Genomic DNA, 23,956 nt, shown 5'->3' with positions numbered 1-23,956 from the left:
CCAATCAACCTAGCCTTCTCCCTGCCTTCTGGAAAGTTCTTAATTAGCCTCAGGTGTCTTAATTGACCTGGAGCAGCTGCCATTTCAGTTATCCTGGTACCAGGGATTTGTTTAGCCTGGAGGGAATCTCTCTCTCTCTCCCCCAACTGCTCTCCTATAGCCTTCTAGCTTGGAGGGAGGTGAGAAACTGCTACTCCTGCTGCTACTAGGCCCTAAGCTCTTCCTGCTGCTCCAGCTGCTCCCCTGGCTGGGCCAGACAACCCCCATTCTCTGCTACTTGGCTGCTGGACCCCCCACTCTTGGGTGCTGCTACTGCTGCAACTGCAGCCCTGGGGTGGGGAGGGGGCTGCTAGCCCTTTCCCCAGAGAGGAGGAGTGAGGGACCCCAGCCACTGCTGTTGTGGATACCACCACCACCACCACCACCTGAGAGGGGTCCTCTCTGCCTGCCTGGATCACCACCTGGAGTTCCTGGAGCTGCTGCTGCTGCTGCTGTGGAGTCTGCTGCCTGGAGCTGCTGAAGCCCGAGGAGGAGAAGAAGAGGATCATCTGCCAGTGGGGCAGCACCTAGAGACTTTGCAGACCACCGTGGAGAGGGCCCTAAGACTGAGTAATTTTCAAACTGTGCTCTTGTGGTGGGGGTCTTGACTGTGTTTGTAGGGACACAGGGGGTGTGGCGTGGAGCTGCCCCCCGATCTATCTGTGTGTCCCCCCCAACCCCCACCACTATTACTACCACCGCTGCCCCCTCCACCACCCCCACTGGCTGTATACCATCTGCCTCAGCTCCTGCCTCTGGACTCAGCTGCTTGCTTGGCTTGCCAGGCCTTTTTCCACCCTTTGGGCCAGAAGCAGCAGCCAGCTAAAAAAAAAAGACTTGTGCAAGTGCACATGGGCACATGTGCCCCCCCCGGACTGCCTACCCCCCAGCTTTGCCCTTTACTACCTGCCCCATTTGCCACTTGCTTTGCCTCCTCTTTTGCTCCAGCCCCCCTTACTAGCTTCAGTTTGTTTGCCTGCCCCGCCCATTTCCTTCTGCAGCCTTTGTTTGTTTGCCCCGCCCCAGCCTCTGAAGCTAGCCCCTTGGTTTCCCTGTTCTACCCCCAGACCGCTTAGCCCCTCGCTCCGTGTGCCCATGCCCCCTCCCATGCGCTTGTGCAATTCCCCATTTTAGTTGCAACCATCTTCACTGCACCCGCAATGTTGTTATATCCCCCCCTCCCCTAGTGCACCAAGAGGAGCCGGAATTTCCACCTTGTGTCGGTGACTGACCCCTAACCCCTGATTGCCCCCCGTCCAGCCCACCCCTTTTGGCGCCCTCCTCCCCCGCCTGCAACCTAGTGGGGAGGAGTGGTCGACCTGCTTCCCCTCTCCCCTCCTCCTTTTGGTGTCCCCCTTTCCTCCTTGCTCATGATGGCGGGGGATGAGACGGGTGAGACCTCTCCAGTAGCCCGAGCTCCCCCTCCCCCGCCTGCCCCTCTGTCACCTCCCCAAGCTTCTACCTCCGCTGCCAAACCATCTGCCATCGCCCCCGCTGGGGCACCAGCAGGGACGGGCACCAGGGTGACCTCCACTGCTGCCACGTCTATCACCCCCTCAGATTTGGGGGGAGTCCTCCCAGCCGGCGGGAAGGGCCAGGGGAAGAAGAAGGGGAAGGGCCCCGCTAAAAAGACCAGGCCCTCCATGGCAGGGGCTGCCCCCAATGCCCAGACCCCATCTCCAGCTGGGGCGCCCCTCCCCGCTGTTCCCTCCACCAGCTCTGCAGGTGTCCCTCCCCCGGCCCCCAGACCATATGCCCAGGTGGCGGCAGCCCCCCCCCGCCTGCCGCTATGTCATTTCTCCAGCCCACCGCCTCCACTACCATCTATAGCGGCCGGGGCCCCTTTCCCACCATGACCAGGAAGCACGGCGTCCGTTGCCTCCTGGTGCCCGCCTCACCCCACGTGGAGACCTATGTGCGGGTATTGGCGAGGGTGGTGGGGCCCACGGCCATTGTGGCGGCCTCCAAAATGTATGGCAAGGTCGTCTTCTTCCTAGCATTGGAGGCCGCAGCCCAGGAGGCGGTGGAGAAGGGCCTGGCGGTGGGGGGCGTGTTCGTCCCTTTAGAGCCGCTAGAGGACCTGGGCGTCCGCCTGGTCCTGACCTCCGTCCCTCCCTTTCTCCCCAATGCTGCCCTGTTACCCGCCCTTTCTACCTTGGGGAAGCCCATCTCTGTCATCAGCCCTCTCCCGTTGGGCTGCAAAGACCCCGCCCTCCGTCACGTCCTCTCCTTCCGCCGGCAAGTGCAGCTTCAACTGCCGCCGGCGGCGCGCGACGGAGAGGCACTGGAAGGGTCCTTCCTAGTCCCCTACCAGGGGGCCCGTTACCGGGTGCATTATTCCACGGGGGAGGCCCGGTGCTACCTCTGCCGGACGATGGGGCACGTCCGGAGGGACTGCCCCCTGGCTCGGGAAGAAGGGGCATTCAGGATCCCCGAGCCCCGGCAGGGAACCGGCCCCGTCATCACCAACGCCCCTGGCTGCCCGGTGCCCGAAACTGCCCCTCCTCCTTCCCAGTCCACCATTGCTCCCGCTCGGGCCCAAGGAGCACCTCCCCAACTATGCCCAGAGGAGCGGGAGAACCCCGCCCCCGCTGCTTGCAATCTGGCGGGGCCTGTGGAGGAGGGTGCGGCAGGGACACCGCCAAGCATGGGAGAGGGCCCGCCCCAAGGGGAATCTTCCCTCCCTTGTGCTGCCCCACCGTTACCCCCTCGAGTCCCTGAGCCATCGCCTCTACCCCCTGACACAACCCCTGCTAGCCAGCCCCCGGATGATGCCATGGAGGGCTGGGCCCTAGTCCAGGGGAAGCGGGGCAAGCGGAAGGCTCAAGCTCCGCTCCTCCCATCTGACGCGGAGGCCCCCCGGAAGACCAGAAAGGGGGGCACCGATGCCGAGCCTTCCGCTCTACCCACGGGTGTGTTCCATCCACCAGAGCCGGCTGGGGAAGACGTGGCAGCACTGGAAGGCGGCATCTCCCCTCCCCGGAAGTCCCTCCCCTCCAAGACCCCCGAGGCACCATCTGAAACCCCAGTGTGCCCCGAAGTAACCGTCGCGTCAGGTGCCGGCGGGGAGAATCCCGGGGTAGTGGAAAACAATTTCCCCTCTATATATGAGGAGATCGAGGCCCTGGGTCTGACCCCAGTCACCCAGGGGGAGGACGATCCTATGCCAGCGGGCCTCGATCTGGGCGACTTCATTCCAGCCCCCCTTTCCCCATACTCCCTCCCCCTAACCGTTGCTTCTGCTCCCACCTCCGAGGAGCCCCTGGACTCCTCCATCAACCCGGCTGCAGAGGGCACCCCGCTGAGAGCCGCCGAGCCAGTTGAGGCGACGGCCAGTGCCACGCGGCTGGAACCTGAGCCACCAGGGGCATCCCTCGCTGGTGAGGAGCTTTCGACCTCCTTTCCGGGAGAGGACCCTACAGAAGAAAGTCCACCTCCTGATGCCATGGCAGCCAAATCCACCAGAGAGCTTGCGCCTGGCATCAGTGAGAGCCCTCTCCCGACCCAGACTCTCACCTCTACCCTTGCCCCTACCCTTATCCCGCCCACCTCCCGAGATATCATTGCCACCCCTGGGACTGTCTCCCTCCCCTTTCCAACAGATGACTCCCAGGGAATGGTGTTCGTGTTTGCCCGTCCCGACCCACCAGGGGCTGCTATCCTCCCTCCGCCGCCCCCTATCGCCCCAGCATTCAGGTCACCCATCAGGAGCCCCGTCGGGGGTCCGCACCCTGTCTGCCCGTCTCGCTGGGCCAGGGGGCTGTACCAAGGGCCCCATCGGGGAGCAACCAGACCATAACCCCAGCCCCCCATGCGCTGCGAGAGGAGTTGCGGGAGTTCCTAGAAGATGTCCGTGGCTCCCGCAACGAAGTCCAGCTTGCCCTCCAGCGATGGGGGGACTTTAATCAAATCCTATGGGCCGCAAGGGCCCTCATGGGGGAGGGGAAAAGGACCAGGAGACAGGGCGCCGCGGCCTACCAGCGGGTCCGCCACTTCCGTGACTCCTTACTCACCTACGGGGTGGGTCACGGACTGCTGCGCGGCCCGCCAGGAGCCACGAGCATCCCTGCCGGCGAGGATCCCCCCCAGCCCTCCTCATGGCACCCTTTAGCATCGCAACATTGAACACCCGTGGCTGTAGGATGAGTCTCCGCAGGTCCCAGGTGCTCTCCTTCCTTCGAGAGGGGAGGTACTCTTTGGTTTTCCTGCAGGAGACCCATACGGATCCGACCGCCGAAGACAGCTGGCGGCTGGATTGGGGGGACAGGGTCTACTTTAGCCACCTCACAGTTCATACGGGTGGAGTGGCGACCCTGTTCTCCCCCGAACTACGGCCCGAGGTGCTGGGGGTCGCCGAGGCTGTGCCAGGTCGCCTGCTGCACCTCCGGGTCCGCATGGAGGGGCTCGTAGTCAACCTCGTCAACATCTATGCCCCAGCAGCGAGCCCGGAGCGGCTCTATTCTATTCTCAATTCTATCAGCAGGCATCCGCCTTCCTCGGCACCTTGGATTCTCAGGAGTGCCTGGTCCTGGGAGGGGACTTTAATATCACCCTTGAGGAACGGGATCGCTCGGGAACCGAGCAGAGCCCGGCCGCCATCGCCGTCCTCCAGGAGATAGTCGAACACCACTCTCTGGTGGACGTCTGGCGCGACCACCACCCGGATGACACTTCCACGTTCACCTTTGTCCAGGTGGAGGCCCATCGGTCGCGCCACTCCCGGTTGGACCGCATTTATTTATCACGCTTTCATCTTACACGAGCCCACTCCTCCAGCATCCGGCCGGCCTCATTTTCTGACCATCACATAGCCACCGTGACAGCCTCCCTCTGCGCGGAGAGGCCGGGGCCGGCCTATTGGCATTTTAACAACAGCTTGCTGGAGGATGCGGGCTTCGTGGCGTCCTTCCGGGAGTTCTGGCTGGCCTGGCGAGGGCAGCGGCGTGCCTTTCCCTCGGCACGGCGGTAGTGGGACGTAGGGAAGGTGCGCGCCCGGCTCTTCTGCCGTGACTACACCCGGGGCACCAGCCGACGGAGGGATGCGGCGATAGAGCAGTTGGAACGGGAGGTCTTAGAGCTGGAGAGGCGTCTGGCCACCAGCCCCGAGGATCCACCCCTCTGCAGAGCGTGCTGGGAGAAGCGGGAGGAGCTCCGGACCCTCGAGGACCATCGGACCCAGGGTGCCTTTGTTCGATCCCGCATCCATCTCCTTCGGGAGATGGATTGCGGCTCCCGCTTCTTCTACGCCCTGGAAAAAATGAGGGGGGCTAAGAAACATATCATCTGCCTACTGGCAGAAGATGGCACCCCCCTCACGGATCCGGTGGAGATGTGCGAGAGGGCGAGAGCCTTCTACACAAGCCTATTCTCCCCGGACCCGACCGATCCTAACGCTTGCAGAGTGCTGTGGGAGGAGCTCCCGACGGTCAGCGTGGGCGACCGAGACCGGCTAGAGCTGCCTCTCACTCTGGCCGAGTTCTCGGAAGCCCTCCGTCGCATGCCCACCAATAAATCTCTGGGCATGGACGGGCTGACCGTGGAGTTCTACCGCGTGTTCTGGGACATCCTGGGCCCAGACCTAGTCACCGTCTGGGCCGAGTCTTTGCAGAGCGGGGTCCTCCCTCTTTCGTGCAGGAGAGTGCTCGCCTTATTGCCGAAGAAGGGGGACCTCCGCAATTTACGAAATTGGCGTCCCGTCTCGCTCCTCAGCACGGACTACAAAATCGTGGCAAAAGCCATCTCCCTGAGGCTAGGGTCCATGCTGGCGGACGTGGTCCACCCAGACCAGACCTACACCGTCCCGGGCCGCAGCATCTTCGACAACCTATATCTGGTCCGGGACCTATTGGAACTTGGGTGTAGGGATGGTCTGTCGTTCGCCCTCCTGTCCTTAGATCAGGAGAAGGCGTTCGACAGGGTGGATCACGGGTATCTCCTGAGCACTCTGCAGGCGTTTGGCTTCGGACCCAGGTTTGTGAACTTTCTCCGGGTGCTGTACGCTTCCGCAGAGTGTCTGGTAAGGCTCAACTGGACCCTGACCAAACCGGTCAACTGCGGGCGAGGAGTACGGTAGGGGTGCCCCCTCTCAGGCCAGCTGTACGCTCTGGCGATCGAGCCCTTCCTCTGTCTCCTCCGAAGAAGGTTAACAGGGTTGGTGCTGAGGGAGCCGGAGCTGCGGCTGGTCCTGTCGGCGTACGCTGATGACGTGCTCCTCATGGTCCAGGACCCGGGCGACTTGGTGTGAGTGGAGGTTTGCCAGGCCATCTATTCAGCAGCCTCCTCTGCGCGGGTCAACTGGGTCAAGAGCTCTGGCTTGGTGGTAGGGGACTGGCGGCAGGCGAGCCCCCGCCCACCCGCGCTTCAAGCCATCCGGTGGAGCACGGGTCCGCTGCTCTATCTGGGCGTTTACCTTTCTGCCACGCATCCCTCTCCGCCGGAGAACTGGCAGAATTTAGAGGGCGGGGTGATAGAGCGGCTCCGGAAATGGACAGGACTACTCCGGTGCCTCTCCCTTCGAGGGAGAGCGTTAGTGCTTAATCAACTAGTCCTGTCCATGCTTTGGTACCAGCTCAACACCCTGGTCCCGGCCCCGGGTTTCCTGACCAACCTGCGGACATCGATTCTGGAGTTCTTTTGGTCAGGACTGCACTGGGTCCCTGCAGGGGTTCTTCATCTACCTGTGGAGGAGGGAGGGCAGGGCCTAAAATGTCTGCTTACTCAGGTCCATGTGTTCCGCCTCCAGACCCTGCAGAGGCTCCTTTATGGTGCAGGTAGTCCGGCGTGGAGCATACTGGCGCACGCCTTCCTGCGCCGCTTCCGAGGGCTCCGATACGACCGGCAGCTCCTTTATCTCCATCCAAGAGGTCTTCCGCGAGACCTCTCCGGGCTGCCAGTCTTCTACCAGGACCTCCTCCGGACCTGGAAACTCTTTACAACGAGCAGGTCCGTGGCGGCCACCGAGGGGGCAGATCTCCTCGCGGAGCCCCTGCTACACAACCCCCAGCTCCGTTTGCAGGTGGCGGAGTCCCGCTCGGTGCGCCAGAGGTTGGTCCTGGCAGAGGTCACAAGAGTCGGAGACCTCCTGGACTATGACCGGGGAGACTGGCTGGATCCCCTAACCTTCGCTCAGCGCATGGGGCTTTCCAGACCTTGTACTCCCCGACGCCTACTTCAGGAGGTGAAGGCCGCTTTGCCGCCCGCTGCTGGGGTTTATCTCGACCGGGTCCTGCAGGAGGGCACGCCCCGCCCACCCACTACCCCAGGCCCGCCGGACCTTTTAATTGGACCCCTGCCCTGTGGACCCAACCGATCCCTTCACCCCTTCACTAGAAGCCGGCTGCACGAGATGCAGCCGGTCTGTTTTCAAACCGCGCCAAGAAAACATCTCTACACGCTCGTGCTTCACACCCTTCACGCCCGCACCCTCGTGTCCCGCCCCGATACAAAATGGCGGGACCTCCTGCCACCTTTGGAGGGTGAAGAGCCCCGGTGGGCCAGCCTATATTCCATCTTAGTCCCAAAGCCCGTCGGGGATGTCAGTTGGCGGCTCCTTCATGGAGCCGTGAGCACGGGCGTGTTCTTGGCGCGGTTCACCACAATCCCAGACACCTGCCCCTTTTGCGGCGTGAGGGATACCCTGGCACATGTCTACTTGGAGTGTGCCAGGCTGCAGCCCCTATTCCGGCTCCTCACCAATATCTTATTACGTTTTTGGTAGCACTTCTCCCCTCACCTTCTCATTTATGCACTCCCTATCCGTGGCCCCACAAAGTCACGGGATCTCCTGGTCAACCTCCTCCTGGCCCTAGCTAAAATGGCCATCTACAAAACCAGAGTGAGGAGGTTGGCCGATGGAGTCTCCTGTGACTGTAGGGCCTATTTCCGATCCTCGGTCCGTTCACGTATCCGGGCAGAGTTCCTCTGGGCAGCGTCCTCTGACTCCCTTGACGCCTTTGAGGAGCAGTGGGCGCTGTCCGGGGTTCTCTGCTCTGTGTCCCCGTCCGGTTCCCTTCTTTTGACCCTTTGACCGCACTCCTGTCCCTGTTATTTTATTAGTTGTCCCCCGGAATTTTTTGGGCATCTAGGTCCTGTAGATCCCCCTTTTAGGCTGGGGGGATCCTTTAGCAGTGGACGGGCCTCACCCGCCCATTTCCCGGATCCCAATAAGACTGCTCTCTCATAGCCTTCTAGCTTAGAGGGAGGTGGGAAGCTGCTACTCCTGCTGCTGGGCCCTGAGCTCTCCCTGCTGCTCCAGCTGCTTCCCTGGCTGGGCCAGACACCCCCCATTCTCTGATACTTGGCTGCTGGACCCCCCACTCTTGGGTGCTGCTGCTGCTCCAACTGCAGCCCCGGGGGGGGGCTGCTAGCCCACTCCCCAGAGAGGAGGCATGAGGGACCCCAACCACTGCTGTTGTGGACACCACCATCACCACCACCTGAGAGGGGTCCTTTCTGCCTGCCTGGACCACTACCTGGAGTTCCTGGAGCTGCTGTTGCTGTGGAGTCTGTTGCCTGGAGCTGCAGAAGCCCTGAGGAGGAGAAGAGGACAATCTGCCAGTGGGGGAGCACCTAGAGACTTTGCAGACCACCGTGGAGGGGGCCTAAGACTGAGTAATTTTCAAACTGTGCTCTTGTGGTGGGGGTTTTGACTGTGTTTGTAGGGACACGGGGTGTGGCGTGGAGCTGCCCCCAGATCCATCTGCGTGTCCCCCCCAACCCCCACCACTACTACCACCACCGCTGCCCCCTCCATCACCCCCACTGGCTGTATACCATCTGCCTCAGCTCCTGCCTCTGGACTCAGCTGCTTGCTTGGCTTGCCACGCCCTATTTCACCCTTTGGGCCAGAAGCAGCAGCCAACTTAAAGACTTGTGCAAGTGCACGTGGGCACATGTGCCCCCCCCAGACTGCCTACCCCCCAGCTTTGCCCTTTACTACCTGCCCCATTTGCCACTTGTAGCTTTGCCCCCTCTTTTGCCCCAGCCCCCCTTACTAGCTTCAGTTTGTTTGCCCCGCCCCAGCCTCTGAAGCTAGCCCCTTGGTTTCCCTGTTCTACCTCCAGACCACTTAGCCCCTCGCTCCGTGTGCCCATGCCCCCTCCCATGCACTTGTGCAACTCCCCATTTTAGTTTCAACCCCTTTCACTGCACCCCGAATGTTGTTGTATCCCCCCCTACCCTAGTGCACCAAGAGGAGCCGGAATTCCACCTTGTGTCGGTGACTGACCCCTAACCCCTGATTGCCCCCCGTCTAGCCCACCCCTTTTGGCGCACTCCTCCCCTGCCTGCAGCCTAGCGGGGAGGAGTGGTCGACCTGCTTCCCCTCTCCCCTCCTCCTTCTGGTGTCTCTCCTTCCCTCCTTGCTCATGATGGAGGGGGATGAGATGGGTGGGGCTCCTCCAGCAGCCCCAGCTACCTCTCCCCCACCTGCCCCTCTGTTACCCCCCGAAGCCTCTACCTCCGCCGCCGAACCATCTGCCATCACCCCCGCTGGGGCACCAGCAGCGACGGGCACCGGGGTGACTTCCACTGCTGCCACGTCTCTCACCCCCTCAGATTCGGGGGGAGTCCCCCCAGCCGGCGGGAAGGGCCAGGGGAAGAAGAAGGGGAAGGGCCCCGCTAAAAAGACCAGGCCCTCCATGGCAGGGGCTGCCCCCAATGCCCCGGCCCCATCTCCAGCTGGGGCGCCCCTCCCCGCTGTTCCCTCCACCAGCTCTGCAGGTGTCCCTCCCCCGGCCCCCAGAGTATACGCCCAGGTGGCGGCAGCCCCCCCGCCTGCCGCTATGTCATTTCTCCAGCCCACTGCCTCCACTACCATCTATAGCGGCCGGGGCCCCTTTCCCACCATGACCAGGAAGCATGGCGTTCGTTGCCTCCTGGTGCCCGCCTCACCCCATGTGGAGTCCTATGTGCGGGCGTTGACGAGGGTGGTGGGGTCCATGGCCATTGTGGCGACCTCCAAAATGTATGGCAAGGTCATCTTCTTCTTAACATCGGAGGCCGCCGCCAAGGAGGCGGTGGAGAAGGGCCTGGCGGTGGGGGGCGTTTTTGTCCCCTTAGAGCCGCTAGAAGACCTGGGCGTCCGCCTGGTCCTGACCTCCGTCCCTCCCTTTCTTCTCAATGCCGCCCTGTTACCTGCCCTCTCTACCCTGGGGAAGCCCATCTCTGTCATCAGCCCTCTCCCGTTGGGCTGCAAAGACCCCGCCCTCCGTCACGTCCTCTCGTTCCGCCGGCAAGTGCAGCTTCAACTGCCGCTGGCGGCGTGTGACGGAGAGGCGCTGGAGGGGTCATTCCTAGTCCCCCACCCGGGGGTCCGTTACCGGGTGCATTATTCCCCGGGGGAGGCCCGGTGCTACCTCTGCCGGGCGATGGGGCACGTCCGGAGGGACTGCCCCCTGGCCCGGCAAGGAAGGGCATCCGGGACCCCCGAGCCCCGGCAGGGCACCAGCCCCATCATCGCCGGCACCCCTGGCTGCCCGGTACCCGAAACCACCCCTCCTCCTTCCCAGTCCACCTTTGCTCCTGCTCGGGCCCAAGGGGCACCTCCCCAACTATGCCCAGACGAGCATTGCAATCTGCTTGCAATCTAGCGGGGCCTGTGGAGGAGGGTGCGGCAGGGACACTGCCGGGCATGGGAGAGGGCCCGCCCCAAGGGGAATCTTCCCTCCCTTGTGCTGCCCCACCGTTACCCCCTCGAGTCCCTGAGCCATTGCTTCTGTCCCCTGACACAACCCCTGCTAGCCAGCCCCCAGATGATACCATGGAAGGCTGGGCCCTAGTCCAGGGGAAGCGGGGCAAGCGGAAGGCTCGAGCTCTGCTGCTCCCATCTGATGCGGAGGCCCCCCCGGAAGACCAGGAAGGGGGGCACCGATGCCGAGCCTTCCGCTTTACCCACGGGTGTGTTCCATCCACCAGTGCCGGTTGGGGAAGACGTGGCAGCACTGGAAGGTGGTATCTCCCCTCTACGGGATTCCCTCTCCTCCAAGGCCCCCGAGGCTCCATCTGAAACCTCAGTGTGCCCCGAGGCAACAGTCGCGTCAGGTGGCAGCGGGGAGAATCCCGGGGTGGCGGAAACTGATCTCCCATCAATATACGAGGAGATCGTGGCCCTGGGTCTGACCCCGGTCACCCAGGGGGAGGACGACCCTATGCCAGCGAGCCTCGACATAGGCGACTTCACTCCAACACCCCTTTCCCCATGCTCCCTCCCCCTAACCGTTGCTTCCGCTCCCACCTCCGAGGGGCCCCTGGACTCCTCCATCAACCCAGCTGCAGGTGGCACCCCACTGAGGGCCGCCGAACCTGTTGAGGCGACGGCCAGTGCCACGCGGCCAGGACCTGAGCCACCAGGGGCACCCGTCGTTGGTGAGGAGCATTCGACCTCCTTCCCGGGAGAGGGCCCTACAGGAGAGAGTCCACCCCCTGATGCCGTGGCTGCCAAATCCACCATAGAGCCTGCATCCGGCATCACTGAGAGCCCTCTACCCGCCCAGAATCTCACCTCTAACCTTGCCCCTGCCCCTGTCCCTATCCTGTCCACATCCTGAGATGTTGTTGCCGCCCCTGGGGCTGTCTCCTTTCCCTTGCCAACAGATGACCCCCAGGGAACGGCCTTTGTGTTTCCCCGTCCCGACCTACCAGGGGCTGCTATCTTCCCTCCACCGCCCTCTATCGCCCCAGCATTTAAGCCAACTTATCAGGAGCCCCGTCGGGGGTCCGCACCCTGTCTGCCCGTCTCGATGGGCCACGGGGCTGTACCAAGAGCCCCGTCGGGGAGTAATCAGGAGACCGTAACCCCAGCCCCCCATGTGCTATGAGAGGAGTTGCAGGAGTTCCTAGAAGACGTCCGTGGCTCCCGCAACAAAGTCCAGTTTGCCCTCCTGCGATGGGGGGACTTTAATCAAATCCTATGGGCCGCAAGGGCCCTCATGGGGGAGGGTAAAAGGACCGGGAGGCAGGGCGCTGTGGCCTACCAGCGGGTCCGCCTCTTCCGTGACTCCTTACTCACCTAAGGGGTGGGTCACGGACTGCTGCGCGGACCGCCGGGAGCCGCGAGCATCCCTGCCGGCGAGGATCCCCCCCAGCCCTCCTCATGGCACCCTTTACCATCGCAACATTGAACACCCACGGCTGTAGGATGGGTCTCCGCAGGTCCCAGGTGCTCCACTTCCTTCGGGAGGGGAGGTACTCTGTGGTTTTCCTGCAGGAGACCCATACGGATCCGACCGCCAAAGACAGCTGGCGGCTGGATTGGGGGGACAGGGTCTACTTTAGCCACCTCACAGTTCGTACGGCTGGAGTGGCGACCCTGTTCTCCCCTGACCTACGGCCCGAGGTGCTGGGGGTCGCCGGCTGTGCCAGGCCGCCTGCTGCACCTCCGGGTCCTCATGGAGGGGCTGGTAGTCAACCTCGTCAACATCTATGCCCCAGCAGCAAGCCCGGAGCGGCTGCAATTCTATCAGCAGGCGTCTGCCTTCCTCGGCACCTTGGATCCTCATGAGTGCCTGGTCCTGGGAGGGGACTTTAACATCACCCTCAAGGAGCGGGACCGCTCGGGGACCGAGCAGAGCCCGGCCGCCGTCGCCGTCCTCCAGGAGATAGTCGACCACTCCCTGGTGGACGTCTGGCGCGACTACCACCCGGATGACACTTCTACATTCACCTTTGTCCGGGTGGAGGCCCATCGGTCGCGCCACTCCCAGTTGGACCGCATTTATTTATCACGCTTTCATCTTTCACGAGCCCACTCCTCCAGCATCCGGCTGGCCCCATTTTCTGACCATCATATAGCCACTGTGACAGCCTCCCTCTGCGCGGAGAGGTCGGCGCCGGCCTATTGGCATTTTAACAACAGCTTGCTGGAGGATGCAGGCTTCGTGGCGTCCTTCCGGGAGTTCTGGCTGGCCTGGCAAGGGCAGCGGCGTGCCTTTCCCTCGGCGCGGCAGTGGTGGGACCTAGGGAAGGTGCACGCCAAGCTCTTCTGCCGCGACTACACCCGGGGCGCCAGCCGACGGAGGGATGCGGCGATAGAGCAGTTGGAACGGGAGGTCTTAGAGCTGGAGAGGCGTCTGGCCGCCAGCCCCGAGGATCCACCCCTCTGTGGAGCGTGCCGGGAGAAGCGGGAGGAGCTCTGGACCCTCGAGGACCATCGGGCCCAGGGTGCCTTTGTTCGATCCCGCATCTGTCTCCTTCGGGAGATGGATCGCGGCTCCCGCTTCTTCTACACCCTGGAGAAAAAGAGAAGGGCTAAAAAACATGTCATCTGCCTACCGGCAGAAGATGGCACCTCCCTCACGGATCCGGTGGAGATGTGCGGGAGGGCGAGAGCCTTCTACGCAAGCCTTTTCTCCCTGGATCCGACCGATCCTAACGCTTGCAGAGTGCTGTGGGAGGAGCTCCCGACGGTCAGCGTGGGCGACCGAGACCGGCTAGAGCTGCCTCTCACTCTGGCCGAGTTCTCGGAAGCCCTCCGTCGCATGCCCACCAATAAATCTCCGGGCATGGACGGGCTGACCGTGGAGTTCTACCACGTGCTCTGGGATGTCCTGGGCCCAGACCTAGTCACCGTCTGGGCTGAGTCTTTGCAGAGCGGGGTCCTCCCTCTTTCATGCAGGCGAGCCGTGCTGGCCTTATTGCCCAAGAAGGGGGACCTCCGCAATTTATGAAATTGGCGTCCCGTCTCGCTCCTCAGCACGGACTACAAAGTCATGGCAAAAACCATCTCGCTGCGGCTAGGGTCCGTGCTGGCGGACGTGGTCCACCCAGACCAGACCTACACCGTCCCGGGCCGCAGCATCTTCGACAACCTATATCTGGTCCGGGACCTATTGGAACTTGGGTGTAGGGATGGTCTGTCGTTCGCCCTCCTGTCCTTAGATCAGGAGAAGGCGTTCGACAGGGTGGATCACGGGTATCTCCTGAGCACTCTGCAGGCGTTTGGCTTCGGACCCAGGTTTGTGAATTTTCTCCGGGTGCTGTACGCTTCCGTAGAGTGTCTGGTCAGGCTCAACTGGACCCTGACCAAACCGGTCAGCTTCGGGCGAGGAGTACGGCAGGGGTGCCCCCTCTCAGGCCAGCTGTACGCTCTGGCGATCAAGCCCTTCCTCTGTCTCCTCCGAAGGAGGCTGACAGGGTTGGTGCTGCGGGAGCCGGAGCTGCGGCTGGTCCTGTCGGCGTACGCTGATGACGTGCTCCTCGTGGTCCAGGACCCGGGCGACTTGGTGCGGGTGGAGGCTTGCCAGGCCATCTATTTGGCAGCCTCCTCTGCACGGGTCAACTGGGTCAAGAGCTCTGGCTTGGTGGTAGAGGACTGGCGGCAGGTGAGCTCCCTCCCACCCGCGCTCCAGGCCATCCGGTGGAGCACGGGTCTGCTGCTCTATCTGGGCGTTTACTTTTCTGCCACGCATCCCTCTCCGCCGGAGAACTGGCAGAATTTAGAGGGCAGGGTGATAGAGCGGCTCCGGAAATGGACAGGACTACTCCGGTGCCTCTCCCTTCGAGGGAGAGCGCTAGTGCTTAATCAACTAGTCCTGTCCATGTTCTGGTACCGGCTCAACACTCTGGTCCCGGCCCCGGGTTTCCTGGCCAACCTCTGGACAGCGATTCTGGAGTTCTTTTGGTCAGGACTGCACTGGGTCCCTGCAGGGGTTCTTCATCTACCTCTGGAGGAGGGAGGGCAGGGCCTAAAATGTCTGCTCATTCAGGTCCATGTCTTCCGCCTCCAGACCCTGCAGATGCTCCTTTATGGTGCAGGTAGTCCGGCATGGAGCATACTGGTGCACGCCTTCCTGCGCTGCTTCCACGGGCTCCAATACGACCGGCAGCTCCTTTATCTCCATCCGAGAGGTCTTCCGCGAGACCTCTCCGGGCTGCCGGTCTTCTACCAGGACCTCCTCCGGACCTGGAAACTCTTTACAACGACCATGTCCGTGGCGGCCACCGAGGGGGCAGATCTCCTCGCAGAGCCCCTGCTACACAACCCCCAGCTCCGTGTGCAGGTGGCAGAGTCTCGCTCGGTGCGCCAGAGGTTGGTCCTGGCAGAGGTCACAAGAGTCGGAGACCTCCTGGACTATGACCGGGGAGACTGGCTGGATCCCCTGACGCTCGCTCAGCGCATGGGGCTTTCCAGACCTTGTACTCCCCAGCGCATACTTCAGGAGGTGAAGGCCGCTTTGCTGCCCGCTGCTCGGGTTCATCTCAACCGGGTCCTGCACGAGGGCACGCCCCGCCCACCCATTACCCCAGGCCCGCCGGACCTTTTAATTGGACACCTGTCCCGTGAACCCAACCGACCCCTTCACCCCTTCACTAGAAGCCGGCTGCACGAGATGCAGCCGGTCTGCTTTCAAATCGCGCCAAGAAAACATCTCCACATGCTCGTGCTCCACACCCTTCATGCCCGCACCCTCGTGTCCTGCCCCGATACAAAATGGCGGGACCTCCTGCCACCTTTGGAGGGTGAGGAGCCCCGGTGGGCCAGCCTATATTCCATCTTAGTCCCAAGGCCCGCCGGGGATGTCAGTTGGCGGCTCCTTCACGGAGCCGTGAGCACGGGCGTGTACTTGGCGCGGTTCACTTCAATCCCAGACACTTGCCCCTTTTGCGGCGTGAGGGATACCCTTGCACATGTCTACCTGAAGTGTGCCAGGCTGCAGCCCCTATTCCGGCTCCTCACCAATATTTTATTACGTTTTTGGTTGCACTTCTCCCCTCACCTTCTCATTTATACATTCCCTATCCGTGGCCCCACAAAGTCACGCGATCTCCTGGTCAACCTCCTCCTGGCACTAGCTAAAATAGCCATCTACAAAACCAGAGTGAGGAGGTTGGCCGATGGAGTCTCCTGTGACTGTGGGGCCTATTTCCGATCCTCGGTCCATTCACATATCCGGGCAGAGTTCCTCTGGGCGGCGTCCTCTGACTCCCTCGACGCCTTTGAGGAGCAGTGGGCACTGTCCGGGGTTCTCTGCTCGGTGTCCCCATCCGGTTCCCTTCTTTTGACCCTTTGACCGCACTCCTGTCCCTGTTATTTTATTAGTTGTCCCCTGGAATTTTTTGGGTATCTAGGTCCTGTGGATCCCCCTTTTAGGCTGGGGGGGATCCTTTAGCAGTGGACGGGCTTCGCCCACCCACTTCCCAGATCCCAATTAGACTACTTTTCTATAGCCATCTGGCCTTGCCCCATCACACTAACATTAAAAAAGCTCTATGGGACAGAGGATCAGTCCTCTCTTTCTGTTTGGAAACCACCTAGCACATTGTAGGTGTCACAGGCACCGGCTTTCTTTGGGCCCCAAGGGTGCTCAATCTCCTGCTTTGCCCCAGGCCCTGCTCCCATCCAACCCCTTCCCCAAAACTTCCACCCCACCTCTTCCTGCCCATGCTTCGCCCTAGGCCCTGCCCCCACCCCACCCCTTCTCCCAAGTCCCCACCCCCACCCTGCCTCTACAGTCCCGCTCCACTTGCCACCCAGTTCTGCCCCCTCCCACGAGTACACCCCATCTCCACTCCTCCCTCTCCCTCCCTTCCAGCACCTCCTGCATGCCGCTAAACAGCTGATCACGGCAGGTGGGAGGCTCTGGGAGATAGGGGGCGGAGTTGATCAGGGGGTCCGCTGGCAGACAGGAGGTGCTGGGAGACTGGGAGGGAGCTGGCTGCTGGTGAGTGCTACGCACCCCCTGGTTTTTTCCGTGGGTGCTCCAGCCCTGGATCACCCACGGAGTCGACACCTATGGTAGGTGCTACTGGAAAGAAAGAACAATTATCGTAAAAGATTTAGCTAAGACAGAAATAATTAAGGGAAGCTTTGTCATTGAATTTGGAGATGGAGATCAGTGTAAATAACTACCTCAACTACACCATGCCATCCTGAACCTAGAGTTAATGTAGAGCAGTTTAAGGTGTGGCTACTTTGCATTTGAACTTAGCTTGAACACAACAGAAGATAGATACTAGGATGTATCTCTTAAAAGAAAAGTTATTCATCTTGCAGACAAACGAAAACGGAAAGCGATGTGCCACGGCTAAAGGATCGTCGTCCCTCAGATGTAGCAAAACACACCAGTTTAGATATTGCATCTTTCGGCTGCTGACGAGAGAATTCATAGGAAAGGTTGCTACAGCTTCTATTCTGTAACCCTCAAAGTAAAGAGCCCAAATTGGATAGCCCAAAATATCCTTTTTCATCTCCAATTTGTCTACTTGAGACGGAAGAGGGCTCTATTTTCACAGATTGTTCACCAAACTTCATAGAACAAACTCCAAAAAAGCTCTTTGATTAAACAAAATGGAAAAGAAGAGAAGAGCAGAACAACTCTCCTCAACCCTACCAGTTTTTATTCTAATATGCCTAAATCATTAGGGACAAAATGATTGATAAATGCACCGGATATTTAACAGGGATATTTTAGGTAGATTGCAGTGTGGTTTTATATTAGAGGTACAGAACATTCGAAAGCAGCATTGTTTTCCAATAATAATGACTTGGGTCTGAAATCACTGGGAGTTTTTCCAGAGTGAAAAAAGGAGTAAATCCTTTGTTCCCTTTCCTGCAATGTGATCCACTAGCATTGGCTCCCTATCGCAATGGTCACATAAACACCACCCTATATCGGAAACCTACTGACCGCTATTCCTACCTACATGCCTCTAGCTTTCATCCAGATCATACCACTCGATCCATTGTCTACAGCCAAGCGCTACGATATAACCGCATTTGCTCCAGCCCCTCAGACAGAGACAAACACCTACAAGATCTCTATCATGCATTCCTACAACTACAATACCCACCTGCTGAAGTGAAGAAACAGATTGACAGAGCCAGAAGAGTACCCAGAAGTCACCTACTACAGGACAGGCCCAACAAAGAAAACAACAGAATGCCACTAGCCATCACCTTCAGCCCCCAACTAAAACCTCTCCAACGCATCATCAAGGATCTACAACCTATCCTGAAGGACGAGCCATCACTCTCACAGATCTTGGGAGACAGACCAGTCCTTGCTTTCAGACAGCCCCCCAATCTGAAGCAAATACTCACCAGCAACCACACACCACACAACAGAACCACTAACCCAGGAACCTATCCTTGCAACAAAGCCCGTTGCCAACTCTGTCCACATATCTATTCAGGGGATACCATCATAGGGCCTAATCACATCAGCCACACTATCAGAGGCTCGTTCACCTGCGCATCTACCAATGTGATATATGCCATCATGTGCCAGCAATGCCCCTCTGCCATGTACATTGGCCAAACTGGACAGTCTCTACGTAAAAGAATGAATGGACACAAATCAGACGTCAAGAATTATAACATTCAAAAACCAGTTGGAGAACACTTCAATCTCTCTGGTCACTCGATCACAGACCTAAGAGTGGCTATACTTCAACAAAAAAGCTTCAAAAACAGACTCCAACGAGAGACTGCTGAATTGGAATTAATTTGCAAACTGGATACAATTAGCTTAGGCTTGAATAGAGACTGTGAATGGATGAGTCATTACACAAAGTAAAACTATTTCCCCATGGTATTTCTCCCTCCCACCCCACCCCCCCACTGTTCCTCTGATATTCTTGTTAACTGCTGGAATTAGCCTACCTTGCTTGTCACCATGAAAGGTTTTCCTCCTTTCCCCCCCCGCTGCTGGTGATGGCTTATCTTAAGTGATCACTCTCCTTACAGTGTGTATGATAAACCCATTGTTTCATGTTCTCTGTGTGTGTGTGTGTGTGTGTGTGTGTGTGTGTGTGTGTGTGTGTGTGTGTGTGTGTGTGTGTGTGTGTGTGTGTGTGTGTATATAAATCTCTCCTCTGCTTTTTCCACCAAATGCATCCGATGAAGTGAGCTGTAGCTCACGAAAGCTTATGCTCTAATAAATTTGTTAGTCTCTAAGGTGCCACAAGTACTCCTTTTTCTTTTTGCGAATACAGACTAACATGGCTGCTACTCTGAAACCTATCTCCAGACAGTCCACCTAATTTCAGGGCACAGACTCCAGAGTCTGAACTAAAAGATCACACAGCAGGATTGGGGCCTTAATTTGTATACTGAACTTTGTGACGGTATTATTGTGCCAAATCAAGCAGTGGTTTAGTGCTTGCTCAGGCATCGGCCTCCGCTGACTTCGGCTGGAGTTCTGTTTGTTCTGGAGGACTGCAGGATTTGGCTCCTTAATATTTCAATTTTTAATAAAAGCTTGAGTTCTAGATCAACATCTTTTTGTTACCTAGGAGATTTTACTCCCCTTTGAAAAATGAATCAAACTGGAAACTGTAGTAAAAAGATTAATACTTTTTATCCATCTTAAATCCTTTTGTTTTCACAGCACCTTGTCTTTTGCATAAAGCACCTGATTTCGTATTTAATCCCAGACCTTCCGAAAGATCTGAGGGATCGGATGAGGAGAGAAAAGTACCTGATTCAGGAAATGATGTACGAAGCAGAATTGGAACGTCTGCAGAAAGAACGGAAGGAGAGGAAGAAAAATGGAAAATCTCATCACAATGAATGGCCGTGACTGGGTGAGGGAGAAATTATTTAAATGGAATCATTAATTCTAGTTAGTTATTCAATAACCCAGATTTATACTGGGTTGGGATAGTCAGGAGTGGATGAGAACAATTTAAAACTATATTTCATGCAGTTAGCATGCATGTACCCCTCTTCAAAATGCACACATCAGACTCAAGTCTCTGCACCAGACCCCAGACAGCTTCCAAGGCCAGTTTAAGGTCTTGTTCCTAACCTTAAAAGCAATTCATGGATCAAATCCCAGCCACATTAAAGACCCAGTTTCAATCTATGAACCGCCGCAATAGTTACACTCCTCTGGGACAATACAGATCACAAAACCCCGGACAAAGCACATGAGAGCTGGAGACAAAGCATTCTCGGTCGAGGGGGTCTAGCTATGCATCATAATTCCAGAGATTAGGCAAATCCAGAGTCTTGTCTTGTCTTCAGGAAGTGCTGCAAAGTCATCGTCTTCAAAAAAAGACTTTTCACCAAAGCAAGAATAAAACAACATTGACACCCCCATCGGCCTTATAAACCTCAACCAACAAAAACAAAAGAGCAAATTAATAAAATCTAAAAAATCAAAACCAAAAACCTTACCCCAAGCAAAGATTTTACCCCAAAAAGGGAGAAGTGGCAGGGACTCCAGGAAATCCACTGTTGGCTTCATTATTGCTATTGATTTTATGTAGAAGGAGCTGAGATATTATGTGATAGGCAGCCACATACACCATGAAGATAGATTGATTTACGTTTCTATAGCACTTTCTGTCCAAGCATGTTAGTGCTTCACAAGCATTAATGAACTGAGTCTCCCAATACTGCTGTTTGGTTGCCAAGCAAAGTTGTGCCTGTTTTACAGATGTGCGAAGATGAAAAGCCCATTGGAGGAGATGGCTGCACAGCTCTTTTAAAGAATAGGCAGGTGCCCAATTATGGATTTAGGTGGTTAGCATTAGGTGTACTTGAAAATCTTATCCAGAGTAGTGGCCTGCTTTTCAGACGTGCTGAGCAGCTGCAGCTCCCATTGAGGTACATAGAGGACTGACCAGTACTCAGCACCTCAAGCCTTAGATGACTCGCCTAAAGTCACATGCAGGACGTTTGGGGCAGAACTATAACCCAGATTTGTTTGTACTGCATTAGCACCTAGTGGCCTCCAGCATGGATTAGGGAATACTGTACACAAACATAACAAGCAGATGGTCCATGTCCCACAGAGCTTACAGTCAAAAGATGAAATGAGAGGTGGCTACAATTACCAGTGGGGGAGCACACAGCCATCCAAGAGCTCCTGACTCTGAGTCTTTATTCATGAGACCATCCCTCCAAAAATATGGTAAGAGGTTTAAAAGGTACATTAAAATATGAAATGACATTAAATCCTACATGCAGAATAATAAGGTAATATTCTGGACAAGTAATGGAAATAGAATTGGTCACTACAAACATCAGCTAATAACTGATCTCAGGGATAAACAATAAAGGACTCAGAGATAAACAATTTAGGTCTAAATTATTTTGCAAAGTGTTCAGCTTTCTGCGGTTAAACATTCCAAAAGCCACTCGCCTGAATTACATGCAATCTTAGGAACCAGCAACTGAATAAGTGTCAGATGGTGTGATACAAATCAGAACATGCGGCTGGATGTTGTTAAAAGTAAGCTGGGTCTCACTCCTGAGTAATAGCACTGAAATGCCTGCAGAATATAAAAGCATAAACACGATCCAGGGCACTCAGCAGCCTGATCTATAGGAATACAAATGGACACAAAGATCAAAGTGAACGTAGACCTGGTGGGATTCCCTTAGAAACAAAATAGGAATGTGAGTCAAACAATTTGATTTAACACTTTTCTGAGTAAATAGAGCGCCACCACTTTAACCAAGTCCGTGAAAATGATGGCACCGACCTGTCCCTTCTCCGGAGCTTTAGAAGTCATGGCCCTGGCTGATGTTTGGAGTGACCAATTCTATTTCAGGAAACTACACCCCAGGCCATATTCACCTGTGTCTGTTCAGGACTCCTGCGCCCTATTTCTTAGCTGACCAGCTCATTTTCTCCAGTCTTGGCATCACATAATATCAGACAGAAGGGTTCTGGAGATAAATCACCACTGGTTACGTGATAGAATTCCTCTCCCTTCCCTTCACCAACTCTCTTCCCTATCGCTCTTCAGGATCCTTCTCACAAGAGGATACTCGGACAAGAAGTCCACACCGTACTCTACCTGGGAGCCATGGAACTGGTACCTCTTGGAAAATATGTCTGCATTCTCAAGAAAAAAGGAGGCTAGAGGCTCCTAGATCTCAGATAGCTGAATGTCTTTATCTGATGCCTGAGGTTCAGAATGATCACCCTGGCCGCTAAAATCCCCTCAATGTACAAGGATGACGAATTCACCACTCTTTATTTAAAAAATGTTTATTTCCACATTGACATCCACCCTGCACATAGGAGATTCCTGAGATTCACCACAGACCTACACCACTACCAATACGTGAGTGCTCACTTTCAGCCACTCAATGGCACAAAGAGTGTTCCTGAAGATGGTGTTGGCAGTAGCAGCTTACCTCCATCCTCAGCACCCATCAGTATCCCCCTACCTCAACAACTGGTTGCTCATGAGGAACTCACATCAAGAAGTACAGACAATAACCCTGTCCCTGCTCAGTCTCCTACACTCTGTAGGGTTCCAAGTAAATGTAGAAAAGTCCATTTTAGTTCCCACACAGATAACAGTCTAAAGTCGCCCCAATCAAGTCTTTCTCAGGACAGATTGCAAGCTATGAATGATCTCACCTCTCAGCGTCATCTGAGTCCCCAGTTGGCAGTTCAAGCCTGTCTCCCCCTCCCAGGTCACCTGGCCTCATGTAGCTATATGACACCGTTCACGAGACTAAGCCTTTGATATTTATGGGCACTGTTACAGGCAGCTCACACGCCAAGCAAGCACAGTGTGGACAAACTGCTCTTGCTCCCGCAAAGAGTTCTCACTTGTCTCCCTGTTCTTCCACCAGGAAAGAGAACATACATAGGGTTCCCTTCATCCCTCCTTCACTCACAAAATGACTGATTGCAGAGGCCTCTGTCCTAAGGTGGGGAGCCCGTCTGGATGAACTTGTAGCACATGGTACCTGGACCCACTAAGAATCCCAGTTGCACATAAACCTTCCGGAACTTCATGTAGTACACAAAGCCTGCAAGCAATTCTTACAATTCATTTGGATCTTGCGCGTTCATGTCATGTTGGACAACCTGAGAACAGTTTACTATATTAATAAACGGGAGGCAAAGTCCATCCCTCTTTGCATCAAAGCTGTCAGTCTCTGGAACTGGTGCATTCGCTAATAGTTCACCCACTCAGCAGTGCACCTTCCAGGGGTGCACAACACATTGGCAAACAGCCTTAGCAGACACTTCTCCAGAGCCCATAAGTGAGATCTACATGACTCAGTGGTATAGAGCATATTCTAACAGTGGGGACTCCCATCCTGGGATCTCTTTGTGTCTCAAGGGAACAGAGCAGTTCAAGGCCACAGCTCCAGAGAAGACATAGTTCTACTTCAATGGTTGGGACAGCTGTGATGCATCTCACCAGCATCTGTCCTTAATAAGAGGGAGTTTTGTCTGTACCTGCTGTTGATCAGGCCCTGGAAACCACCAGCCTCTGCCTTCCAGGCCTCTGCAGGCCTTACTCTCTCTGTGCAAGTTAGCGATAAGTACATGGCAATCCCGAGTCTTCCGAATGTCCCTCTGGAGTGCTCAGCCTCTGCTCCACAGAACTCTCAGATGCGTTATTCCCAAAGAAATAGTACACACTAACTGACCAGATTCAGCTCATGATCACCATTTTATAGATCTGTCTAAATGTTATGTGTTAAGTATAGTGAAAACAAGACTGAATGCATTATCAAAGAATAGAGATTTGAGAGAGAGAGTGAGAATATTAGAAACAAATGGTTATATATAAAACAAAATCATAACACGCTTTCTAGAGATTAAATATCTAGGCATTCCCCTATCTCCTACAAGGTAGCTTACTCCAAGATTTTTCCCCAGTGTTTACAAACAGTTTCGCTGAAACCCCCTTCTCATAAGATCAAGCCCACTGGCAGTTTATCCCCACAGATTGAAGGAATCTCTAGGGGGTCATCTCTACCACTGATGTAGTTTCAAAAGTTCATTGTCTCCCACAAAACAAGCTCTCACTGCTGTTCTTGTTTTTCCCTCCAGACCCTGTAATCTATTGATTGGCATTTTACTCAGACTGTAAATGGGCATCCATTGTGAATGGTGCAATACTCAATTTGCATTTGGCCAGCCAGAGTGAGATAAGCGTCTCTTTCCCACTGCCTGCCAAGAGTATGCGGATTACCTTTGAGAGACCTGTCTTCACT

At 56.5% G+C, this 23,956-nt stretch overlaps 1 protein-coding gene across 1 annotated transcript in view; it reads left to right on the top strand.

Moving 5' to 3' along the window:
- The window catches only part of ANO4 (anoctamin 4), a 307,889-nt gene that overhangs the window by 279,896 nt on the left and 4,037 nt on the right, over positions 1 to 23,956 (top strand). The window contains 1 exon segment of the mRNA XM_043491471.1: positions 19,365 to 19,560. Within this exon segment, the coding sequence (XP_043347406.1) occupies positions 19,365 to 19,556 (192 nt within the window). The 3' untranslated portion in view covers positions 19,557 to 19,560.

Source organism: Dermochelys coriacea, chromosome 1 (assembly GCF_009764565.3).
Source record: "Dermochelys coriacea isolate rDerCor1 chromosome 1, rDerCor1.pri.v4, whole genome shotgun sequence".
Taxonomy (NCBI): Eukaryota; Metazoa; Chordata; order Testudines; family Dermochelyidae; genus Dermochelys; species Dermochelys coriacea.
Note: the sequence above shows the minus strand (reverse complement) of the source record. Positions and strands in the feature narration are given on the sequence as shown.